General features: G+C 56.9%; 1 protein-coding gene across 2 annotated transcripts; it reads left to right on the top strand.

Annotated features, from left to right (window-relative positions):
- The first annotated feature begins 5,003 nt into the window (after nt 1-5,003).
- Prr35 (proline rich 35) lies at nt 5,004-10,728 on the top strand. 2 transcript variants are annotated; one of them, XM_051168040.1, is made up of 3 exons: nt 5,004-5,138; nt 8,496-9,601; nt 9,877-10,728. In XM_051168040.1, exons 2-3 carry the CDS (start codon nt 8,535-8,537, stop codon nt 10,520-10,522), a joined length of 1,713 nt encoding a protein of 570 aa, XP_051023997.1. In that variant the 5' UTR covers nt 5,004-5,138; nt 8,496-8,534; the 3' UTR covers nt 10,523-10,728. The 2 variants fall into 2 exon arrangements, with proteins under 2 accessions (XP_051023997.1, XP_051023998.1); XM_051168041.1 differs by lacking the exon at nt 5,004-5,138 and adding an exon at nt 5,270-5,458.
- Nucleotides 10,729-11,703: the final 975 nt, after the last annotated feature.

Here is an 11,703-nt window from a genome sequence, read left to right as displayed (position 1 = left end):
CTTGGCTGGTGTGCTGTGTCCCCTCCCAGCTTGGTGCAGGCTGGGCCCATCTCATATCATAGGTGACGCTAAGCTGCTCAGTCCCTCTCTGGCCAGCAGCCCAGGCCCCTTCAGGAGCTGGAGGAGGCCCCCGGGCAAGCGGGGGCTGGGGGCTCACGGCCAGAGTGCACAGCGTAAGAGGCCTGTCACAGGCCAGCCCATCGAATGTGAAAGCAATTAAAGCCACCAGCAGTGTTCGCTCCGGGCGGGCCTCGGGCAGCGGGGCAGCTGCCACAACACATCTCACCTCGCCGCCCACAGCGCCTTCCCTGCCCCTATGAGGCTGCGCACCAGGCTGGACCTACTCTTACATTAGAGGGCCAAGACCTGCACCTATGCATCCTTGTGGCAGGAGCCAGCTCTCAGCACCTTTGGCAGCCAAGACCAGTCCTCTAGAGACCCCTTTTCTCTGCCCTACTCACCTGGCACCCACCACACTGGCTTCTGCAGCTCCATCCTCAGAACTCAGAAGAAAGGCCAGAGGAGCATCTCTGTGAACTTGAGGCCAGTCTGGTCTACAGAGTTCTAGGACAGCCAAGGCTACACAGAATCCCTGCCTTGGAAAACAAAAAAAGAAAGTCTAGGACGCTGGTGTCAGGACAAGAAGGAGGTCCAGCCACTGCACACTTACCCCACTCTGCTTGGTCCCAGCAAATACCTTCCCCTTCCCCTCCCCATGGACCCCAGCATAAGGGGAGGGGGAGCAAAGGGGCATCCAGAGAGGAGCTGTACACATAAGCCAAATTCTTTGGCTTGTATTGGAAGGGGGCCAGGGCTCCACAATGCTCCCTGATTCTGGTTAGGGTGAGAGGCCTGGGGAGGGAAGTAGGCAGACTGGTCAGAGCAGATGTCACACCATAGTGTCAGCAGGCTAGGGTGGAGTGTCCTGTGCAGGTCAAGAAGCCCAAGAGCAACAACGGGACTAGCCTCTGATACAGTGGACATGAGCGTTGTACGGAGCTCTGCCCATCTCATCCCCGCTTGACACGGCCTCTCCATGTTTCTGAGTCCTACCTTTCCAATAGCCATCAACCTGTTCCTGGCTTTCCTCAAATTCCTGGTCCCCATTGGCCCACTGTCTTTACTGCTAGCCGTTGAGGCCTTCTCAGGGTGGGCAGTGGCTTGTTCTCACTTGTGAGGCATCCCTGTCAGAAGCACTTAGTGTACAAATTAGCCATGGCCTCCCTGCCTCCCTGCACGCAGCTCTGGGCGCTAGGCTGACAGGGCTGCAGCTCCCAGCCCTCTTCCACCTGCCCGGGGCACACAGCAGCCTGTGTGGACCCCTGGCCACTACTCATAACCAAGCAAGAGGTTCCTCCCTGCTGACCAGCCAGGAATCTTCTCCTAAACCCCAATTTTAAGTTATAAGTGGTGCCCACCACAGGATTTATTCAGTGGAATTCTGGGGGGTTCAGAGCTGAGGCCCAGACCTTGGATTACCCCAAGAGTGGCAAACCTTTGTGTCGAGGGCAATGGAAAGACCTGGACATAGGACCAGCTCGCAGGCCCCCACTGCCCCACCCGCCATCCTGCCATTCAGGCAGGGAAAATCATCTGTGACAGGTCCAGGAAGGCTGGCCCCGGGGGCCGCAGAGCAACGCACACAGCTCCACTTCCCAACATATGGCTGCTGTCGGCCCCAGGCACTGCTCCACCAGTGCCAGGCTCAGAGACCGGGTGGGGGCTTGGGCAGCCTGAGTTTGTCCCACCCACCTGGACAGGCCGGCTGCTCCTTCTAAAGGAAGAGGCCCCAGTCTAGCTGGAATGGTCCCATGAAAGGGAGGTTATAAACCGACACACACACACACACACACACACTCCAAAAACACCTGGCTCAGATCTCAGATCCTCCAGGGAACATTGGAGTCTCACCCATCTAGTTGTTGCCCAGCACAGAGTGGAACCTTTTCCTACTCCAGGTTGGTAGATAATCCAGCAAATTCAGGAATGGATCACTCAGAGCCCAGAGATGGTTCTCCAAGGCTTCTGTATGCCCCCAGTATGGGCCCCACCCATATCCTACTGTCCTGGGCCTAGGCCCTCCGTAGTTACCACATCCTGTTGCCTCCCTTCCTATACTGTATACTCCTACCTTTGGCTCCCTGAGGCTATCAAGACCCGCAGCTTCCTGCTGGTACAGAGCTTCAGGCATGATCCTATCTCTGCAGTCAAGCCCTCCGCCTGACTATGATTCCCAAGGACACTTTGAATGCACAAAAGAGGTGAAACTGCAAGGATGTCTCTTTCTCTCTGGACCTGGGATTTCACATGGGCTTTGGATGCTGCCATGTGTCTTGTACTCATAAGGTGCAAAACGAGCCATGGCCAAGCATACCGCGCGGCACCAACCTCCCCTAGAGCTTCAGAGTTGCTGCCACTCCACGGAGTCCCTCCATGCATGGGCTTTAGATCCTGTTTGGCTCCAGCCTCTGTCCCTCTGCCCACTGTGGAATACTAGCCAGCACAAACCATACCTGTCTTGATGAGGGCTGCAACACTGAAGGAAAGAGACAGTGCAGAGTCCAGGACCTTCCTCCAGCTCAGAAGCCCCCAGCATACACAGGAGCCACGCTAATGGAGATGACAGGCCGGCAGCCATGGGCTGATCAAGCAGAGAAGGTTAATGACGGACATGAGTAAGCCTCCAGCCGAGGGTAAAGACAAGGCCCACACCAGGAGAGAACACTAGGCTCCTGTCCTACTGAAGGACCCTATTAGAGCCAGGAGCAGCCTAAGACTGGGGCTTTTTACTGCTGAGCAGACAGGACAGCCGCTTAGGGAGAGTGGACAACACAGGGGCTCAGGCCCAGAGTGACAAACCCAAACATAAAGCTATGGGGTCTCAGCCACCCATCAGGAGGTAAAGCCACCCCCACCCTGGAGCTCATATTCCCCTACTCTCAAAGGGGGTGGGTAGAGGCCACAGAAGATAGGCAGGATCTGAGGGAAGAAAGGAAGGGGCAGAAGGTGGGGGCTGTCAGACATACTAACTCTCCAGACTACCCTAAGCGAGTGCCGGCCGGGTTCAGGAGTTCCCTTCTAGGAAGCCCAGAAATATGTCCAGGGGACAGATAACCCTTAAGGTCGTTCTTTTGGATGTGGTCTTTCCCTCCCCTCCAACCCCAATTTCTGAAAATGCCTCTGCTGGGCATACAGGACCCCTCCACTTCCCTCTTGCTTTTCACATTCTCGATGTCAACATACTCTATCCACCTTCCTTCTCTGTCCCTCCATAGAGCTGGCCTAGGCAGCAATCACCTCTAGGCCTATCAACCTCATACCTGAGATGCCACATGGCATGACTCTTGGCTTCTCCCACAGACCACAGGCTCAGTCACCTGAGCTACACCAGGCTTTACTCCCTGGAAGCTGAAGCCAGGCCTTCCCTGGAGAGTGGGACACAACCTCCACCCTAACCCTGTTGTCAGACATTGACTATCCCTTAGTGCCCAGAAAGAGGGTGGCTAGAGAGTGCAGAGCTGTCCTTGAGAATAAAAGGTCCATGCTTAGTGTTCTCATTCTCTTTGTCTCAGAGTGACCTGAGTCTGCCATCATCTCTAGTTAGTGCCCATGAGGAGCCGGACTCCTGGCCCCAGGACTACTGGCACAGGGGCCATCCAAGCTGTCTTTCGGCCCCAGGCCACCTGCATGGTCAGCCAGTTAGCTGGGCCAGGCAGGCAGAAAGGAGCATGCTGTACAGCAATCCATAGCACCACTTCCAGCTCTGGATGTCCCTCAGATGGGGGTGGGCTGCCTTCGAGGAAGGGAGCATGGAGAGAGAAGGAAACTAAACTGGAAAGGCCCTGACTCTTGACCAGTAGCCCCTGGACTCTGGCCAACAGCTGGGTCCTGGCCATTCTGCCTGCCCCACAGACAATGGGAGCCAAGTCCAGGTTCACGGGACCAGAAGTACTGAACCCGTGGCGCCCTGCCACCCTACGCCTGCCCTGTGTCGTGAGCCAGAGTCACTGGAGAGGTTTCATTTCTACAAGATGTGAACTGGGAAGATACCATTTACTGAGAAGAGCCCTGGGTTCCCAAGCAGCTCGTGACCTCTGAGCCTCCACAGGGCAGGCCTGGGGCAGTGAACACCCTTCCATGCTTGAAATGCCATGCAACAGCACACTTCTAGGCTAAGGTGTCCTCCCCAGTCACAGGCAGGGGGGCAGGAGGGGACAGAGAGAGAGAAAGAGAGAGAGAGAGAGAGAGAGAGAGAGAGAGAGAGAGAGAGAGAGGAAGGAGGAGGAGGTGGTGGTGGGAGGGATGAGGAAGGGGAGGAGAGCGGGGAGGGAGTGAGGGAGAAAGAGAGATTGAGATTTTCTGTCGCTATGCCCACATGCACCCCTGGAACTCACCAGTTAGGCAATTTTTCCTGGGACCTGGCTAGGAAGTGTGACCCCAGATGTTAAGTTTTGACAACCCAGAAACGGTTAAGGAAGTTCCAGCAGTCACAGTGTGCTGGGCATGCCAATCCCTCCAGGGTCCTTTGACACCCCACAGTCCTTCCTGGAGAGCCACCAGTGGGCATGAATGAGGCCCTTCAGGGGTAGGCACAGGCACTCCATCTGTCCTGAAGCAGGGAGGAACCTGCTAGCAAGTGGAGAGTGAGGGCTGGGAGTGGTATGATGCATCCAGAGGTGGTGGTTTCAGTGCATGGTGACCATCAGAAGGAAGAGCAAGGGGCGTGGGAGATGCCTCCTGTTTGGAGCAAAGGAACCCACAGAGGCGCTCTGGCTTGCCCAGTGGAAGCTGGCAAGGGCATATAGGCTCCACCACCTGAGCTCTGGGGTTTGCCTTCTCCTGGTCTGCTCTGGAGGCCCTCTGTCCTAGGGTTCAGCCCCCAGGCCCTGATTTGGGTGGGCAGGCGGCTGTCAGGGGCCAGAGCCCTGACTGATGCGTGCTGACGCCCCTTCTTGCCGCTGCGGGGACCCGGGAGACTTAGCTGCCTCTGCGCACCCCCGCGGCAGCCTGCAGGCGTCGGGGGCGGGGAAGGTGCCAGGCGCCCCTCACTCGGCCCGCACCTGCGCGCCACTCCAAGCTCTTGCTGCACCGTGCCGGGTCCGACCTCGCTCCCTCCAGGAGTCGTCCCAGCGCGTCCGGTGAGTGTGCAGGGCGGCGTGCTAAGTGGTGGGAGCCGTCTGCAGCTGAGGCTGTCCCGCCTCCCGCGCCCAGTCTGGTCGGAGGTCGCTGCGTTTGGGAGCAAGCGCCGTGGCACACGCGCTCGTTTGCCAACTTTGGTGGGCGCCTGCGAGTCGGCGTCGGGGAACGCGGGAGGCGGTGGTGGCGGCATAAGGGAGTCGCTACGGGTTCCAGCTCTGGACCTCAGTTACACCGCGGTGTCCGCAAGAGGGAAGTTTGCCCCTCCGCGCGGCCCCGGCGCACACTTGGCGGACGCCCTAGGCTCGGTTCGGCGGACGCGGTAAGACCGGCAGCGGGCGGCACTTCCCGCGAAGTTGGGACTCCAGCTCCGGACGAACTGGGTGGACAGGGTTGCTTGCGATTCCAGCATCGTGAGGGTTCATCAGAGCGGCGCCCGCAGCAGGGAGGCAAAGGAAAGGTGCTGGGGTCCCAGGTGTCTACCTCAGCTCCTTCACCCATCGCTGTAGGGCACTGAGTCTCAAGAGGGTCAACGGATGGGTGGGCTGGCCCTTCCAGCTATTACTTCTCCAGACCAGGCGCACAGCCAAGGTGTCCAGGAGCACATGCCAGGCCATAAATTGGGGCTGGGGCTGGGTGGCGGCAGGATGAATGTGCCTTTGTGTATATGCGGCTAGTGTAGGGATGTGCACTGTGGTGGACCAGTGGCCAGCATCCCTCTGGGTCTTGGAGAGGTCAGCACCTTGGGTGCCTGATCTGGAGGGAAGCACAGGAGGACTCCCAAACCCTGGGTCCAGGGCCCCAGGAGGATCCTCCAGTCCAAGCTGGGAGCTGGGTTGAGCGGTGGCACCAATCTGCACAGCTGTGTGGCTCCCAGGGCTGGGTGATCGATGGCCCCTGCACAGACGCCTCTGTCGCCTGAGAACACATGCCTATCTGTCATCACATTTTGCGGGGTGGGGGTGGGGGGGTGTCCGATGCAGACAGAAGAGACTGCCTCTATACATGCCAAGCCCAGGTTGGGTGTGCAACCCCTCCGGAGGCCCCTGACCCTTTCCTGGGTCCCAGCATCCACCCACCTCCCAACCTTGGAGTCTCCCTTTGCCTGTGCGTTTGTGTTTGGCCCATCTCCAGAGCCCAGCCTGCATGGTCCCAAGCCTTTTAGCACGTAGTGCTTTTTTCACCCTTCTAGCTGCCTACCTAAGGGATGCCAACCTGATCTTTGGTGAAAATAAAGGTGAATATCTATCATGGGCAAAGTGTAATGGCTAGCATGCAAAAAAAGCTGAGTTCAGCAACTGCCTTCCACTCCCATCCCTGCTGTTCAGATCATGAGGCACATGTGTGTCTGCATCTACGATGAGTCTATGACCCAGTGTGAGTCACAGCCGTGTCCTCAGGTATTTTCAGGCATAGTCTGTAATGTGGGCATACCCTTGTGAACAGGCATATCCATTCTGAGTGAAAGTGGTATGGATGTGTGTGCCCTTGGTGGCATACCCTGTGCCTGGTTAGCTCAACCATGCAGGAGTTGTTCCTCCAGGCCCAGAGCAAAGATTCCTTGGGAATCTTACACGCTTGTATGCACAGACCCAGAGCTTATGTGCACATGCACCATGCACAAGTGCAAGGTGCCGGGATAGTGGACAGCCCAGGTGGTGGCCCAGATGGAGTGAAGACGGGCTTCTGAGCCAGTGTGCAGGACGCGAGGAGAAGAGGGTCTTTCTTGGCTGAGCTTGGTCACTGCAGGCTCAGTCACTGACCCGCCTGAAGCCACCCAGATGGAGCTGGGTTGAGCAGGTGGCTGTACCATGGGGCCATGCTGTGACATCCACTCCCCCCAGCCTGGGCTTGCCTCGTGTGTGGCTGACCCCCCTGAGAGACCTCCAGTGCTCACTTGACACTCCACTGGTTGGTTCTGGCGTGCACACGTGCATGCTCACACGCATTTGCACACATAGCATTAGTCAGACCTCAAAGTTTCTGTTGGTTTCAAATCGTGGTGAATTGTTTCAGTCTCTGGCAGGGGCAGGTGGCTCAACGAAGAAAATGTCTCTAGAGGGCCATCAGACTGGTGGCTCTGGTCACACTCGGCTGCTTTCATTCTTTTACCAAATGCTCGGTGGGTACCTGCCTGGTGCAAAGAGCAGAAACTAAATGGAGACCAGTTATCCCAGAAACTGGCCTGCTGGGCGAGCTTGACCTCAGCAGTGGATATATGTACAGGGTCACTTGCTAAATAGAATACAAGGCACCAGATTAGACTTAATTTAGATAAACTATGAGTATTTTCTTAGCAACAATTTCTAGGTCTTCCTTAGACCATCCTTGCATTAAAAGCTTATGGATCAGAGCATCTAGATGCCTCCATTTTCTTTCTTTCTTTCTTTCTTTTTTTTTTTTTCACTCTTTTCTTTTTTAATTACTTTTTAAATTTTCATTCACTTTATATCCCAAATATAGGCCCTTCCCTTGTCTCTTCCCACTCCTACCCTCCTCCATTTTACCCCCTCCCCACTTCCTCTAGTCTTAAGCAAGGAGGAACCCTCCTTCCTATCATCTGACCCCAGCTTATCAACTCTCGTCAGGACTACCAGTGTCCTCTTCCTGTGTAGCCTGGCAAGGCTGCCACACCAGGGGGAAGTGATCAATAAGCAGGAAACAGAGTCCATGTATGAGACAGACCCTGCTTGCCATATTAGGGGATCCATATGGAGAAGGAGCTGCTTATCTACTGTATCTGAGCAGGGAGTCTACATCCTCCCCATGATACGTGGGTGGTGCATCAGTCTCTGAAGACTTCACTGGTCCAGATTTATTGGTTCTGCTGGTCTCCTTCTGGGGCTCCTACCCATTCTGTGTCCACCTATTTCCCCAAGATGCCTCCATTTTCTTTTCCCCTTTTCTTTTCCTTTCTTTCTTTCTTTTTTTAAGACAGGGTCTCTCTGTGTAGCCTTGGCTGTCCTGGACTCACTTTGTAGGCCAGGCTGGCCTCCAAACTCACAGCGATCCACCTGCCTCTGCCTCCCCAGTGCTGGGATTAAAGGCGTGCGCCACCACGCCCAGCTTGCTTCCTTCTTTTTCTTTTTACAGAGTCTCACTCTGTAGCTCTGGATAGCCTGGAACTCACAGCAATCCCTCTGCCTCAGCTTCCCAAATTATGGGACTATAGGCGAGTACCACTACATCCCTTCCCAAAAGAATGAAGGATGTGCAGTACAAAGGTCAGAGGTCATGAGGCAAGGCAAATAGGGGCCTTGTGGGGGCTTCATGGATTCTGATACAGGGACCACTAGTGCAAAGAAGCAGAGAGTGAGAAAGCCTGGTGTTAATTGGGTCCTTGTCTCTCCTATTTGCAGGTGGCCATGGTGCCCAGGCTTGCCTGCTAGCAGGCTGCCATGTCTCGAGAGGCAGGTTCATGTCGAGTGGGCACTGGGACAAGGGCACGGTCACGGAAGCCCAAGAAGCCACATTACATCCCACGGCCCTGGGGCAAACCCTACAATTACAAGTGCTTCCAGTGTCCCTTCACCTGCCTGGAGAAGTCCCATCTCTATAACCACATGAAGTACAGCCTCTGCAAAGACTCCCTCTCTCTACTGCTAGACTCCCCCGACTGGGCATGCCGACGTGCGGCCCCCTCGCCCAGGCCTCGGCTGCCCACCCCCAACTGTTCCACAGACTTCTCAGACCCTAGTAGCAAGCCTACTGAGCCAGCTCTCATTGTCACTGACAGCCTTTCCCAGCGTCGTTGTGGCAGGGGCCCCAAACCTGGACCAGAGGAGTCCCCAGGGTCATTGCCCCCTCTGGCAAGAGCCATCCGGAAGGGTCCAGGTACCAGTGGCCTCTTGGCAGAATCATGGAAGGCAGGACTGAGTGGTGGTATGGTGAGTGGGACTTTAGGGACCATGGCTTCAGCAGGCTCTGAGAGTAGTGTCCCCTGCTACCCGCCGCCTGCCCAGGGTGAGTTCCCTGAAGCCCAGAGCTTCCACTTGTCATTGCTGGGCGTCAACTACCCTCTTGGCCCAGGCCTCTTCTCCTATCTAGGGCCCTCACTGGCTGCTGCTGCAGCCCATATGCCCTTCCTGGCCTCAGCAAGCCCCTTGATGCCCCCCACAGCCTTCCCAGCCCCACAGACACCTGAGCGTCCAGGCCTGGCCCCCCGCCTGTACTACCCACTCCTACTTGAGCCCAGCCTAGGACAGTCAGCAAGCAGGACTGCTCCTGCCAAGTCCTCCGTGCCCTTGAAGGGGCCTCCTGGGGCTCTGGTTGCTCCTGGGCTACTGAAGGTGCCTGTGCCAGGGCTGGGGGGATCCTGGCCCCCTGGCACTTCCAGAGACCCAGGGCACGACAGAGAGCTGGAACAAGTGGCTCAGAGCGACCTGCAGAAGAGGCTGCCCCCAGGCAACCTGGCTGAGCTCCCAAAGGCCCCCTTGAACCTGGCAAAATTTGGCTGTCAGAGCAGGTGGGTATCAGGAGGGTTGGGTCCTAGCATGGGTCGAACTGGGTGGGAGGCTGGGTCGTCTGCAGCTCACTCACTAGGAGTAGAGACTCCAGGCCGCAGAGGAACCTGATAGCACAGGGTCCTTTTCCTCTTTATTTCTGGATGTCTAGTTCTAGACTGAGGGCTCTTCCTTTCCCTGGGGTATGGGTGACACTGAGCAGAAGACACAGGCTGGGGCTCGGGGTGGGGGGACTTTAGAAGGAAGGATAGCCTTCTGACCGGCTTTTACCTCTCAGCCTGCCGACCAGCTCCTCCCTGATACTTTGGCCTGAGGACAAGGATTCAGGTGACCCTGAGGCCTCAGGCCCTGAGGTCCACCTTCTGCGGCAGCCACAAGGCCAAGTGCTGGGAAGTACAGTCCCAGTGGGAGAGGACCTGACCCAGGCCTTTGGCGACTACGTCAGGGTGGAGCAGTGCTTGGGGCAGCTGGCCCCGGTTGGGGGTCTAGCCCCCAGACCTCTACGGGAGCAGCTTGGCAAGATTCGCCATGAGCTGTTCACCATCCATCAGGCGCTGGCCCGGGCAGCTCGGCCACTGGACACACCCTTGGACCTCTCAGTGAAGCGGGTGCCCACCAAGGGGACTGAGGCACCTGCAGAATCCTGGAAGCTGCATGAAACAAGCCCCATGCTGGCAAGGGGGACATCCGAGACCTCCAGCGTATTGGGCCCTGTGGTTGAGCCTTTCTCGAGCCGTACCACCAAGTGTGAGGCTGACTCCAGTGTCCCACCTCCTGTCCTCCCTCTCCAGGCCCCTGAGGACCATGTAATTCCTGGTAGTGTCTGGGGCAGTCGTCTGGGAGCTGGCAGCTCCCAGACCCCTAAAGATATCCCGAGTTTGCAGATCCTCCCAGGTGCTGAGGACTGTTCACAGCCACCTTAGTGTGTGGGCTCCTTTCCCTGACCTGGGCCCCAATGTCTGGGCCTGTCCAGTGTTGGTGTGCATGTGTCCTGGACAGATACTCACTCCCAGACTCCCCCAACAGCCCATGGTAGAGACTTATCCCTGGGGTCACATGGACATAGCAAGGTCATGATTTATTTATTGAACAGACTTGTGGACAATTAAAACAGAAACCACCTTCAAACACGCTGCTTGGGTCTCTTTGCTTTTCTGTCCCTGCGTAAGCACCTGGGCACCCTCAAGGAAATGTCCCTGGCCTGAGCATCCCAGTAAGCAAGTGTCCTGGACGCCATGCTGGGCTTCACCTTTGAACTCAGAACCCTTATTGTGGACTCGGATCTTCCAAAGATTCTGGGGCCAAGCGGTGGGCTGGGTGTGCTCAATTAGGGGCTTCCAGGGAGAGTGGCAGAGGCGAACAAGTCAGGATGACCTGGCCTGTTTCATCTCACTGGGGATGGACGAGGACCCTCCATGTCCTTGGGTCTGAGTCCATCCAAGCAGCCTAATGCCAGCTTTGCCCGTGGTGGCCAAAGCCTTCTGCCTTCTATGGCTCCAGGCTGCTTACCCCGTGTGGCCTTCCTGGGCCCCCGCCAGCCCCTGCAGCCACGATAGGCATCGGTGGCCTTCACAGCTCACTGCTTTCCTCTCAGTACACCCCTGCTTGGCCTTCCACAGGCCAGGGTGGGAGACAGGCAGGGAGGGCTGCTGCCCCCCCCCACCCCCCCAGCCATAGCAAATCACTTTTCTCCCTGGGGACTTGGGCCCTGGCTTCCATGCCCACCCAGGAATGCCCTGAGGTACAAGTTGCCCTCAGAGGAGGCACTGTTCTCACTGGGGCTAGACTGGCCAGGCTGGGGCCAGTCCAAACAGGACCTTCAGCTGCCCCATTAACCACCTACCTGGTGATAGCATCAGGAAGCCACCCCACTGTGAGGCATTACAGGTGTTGTTGGGACCAGAGTTCTGGCTGGTCAGCCTAGGTTGCTGTGGGGCTGCAGGCCAAGGCTGACAAAGGCCAGGTAGACGTCACTGACCTGGAGGCTTTGTGGCGATCTGCTGGGGGCAGAGTCCAGGTGTCCAAGAAACCTTAAGTCTTAAATCTGAGGCACCTACCTCTCAGTACCTCCATGTGCCTACTGTACGCTGCTTTCTGATCATGA

Source organism: Acomys russatus, chromosome 25 (genome assembly GCF_903995435.1).
Source record: "Acomys russatus chromosome 25, mAcoRus1.1, whole genome shotgun sequence".
NCBI classification, from domain to species: domain Eukaryota; kingdom Metazoa; phylum Chordata; class Mammalia; order Rodentia; family Muridae; genus Acomys; species Acomys russatus.
The sequence above is the reverse complement of the archived record's forward strand: the minus strand, read 5'-3'. Positions and strand labels throughout refer to the sequence as shown.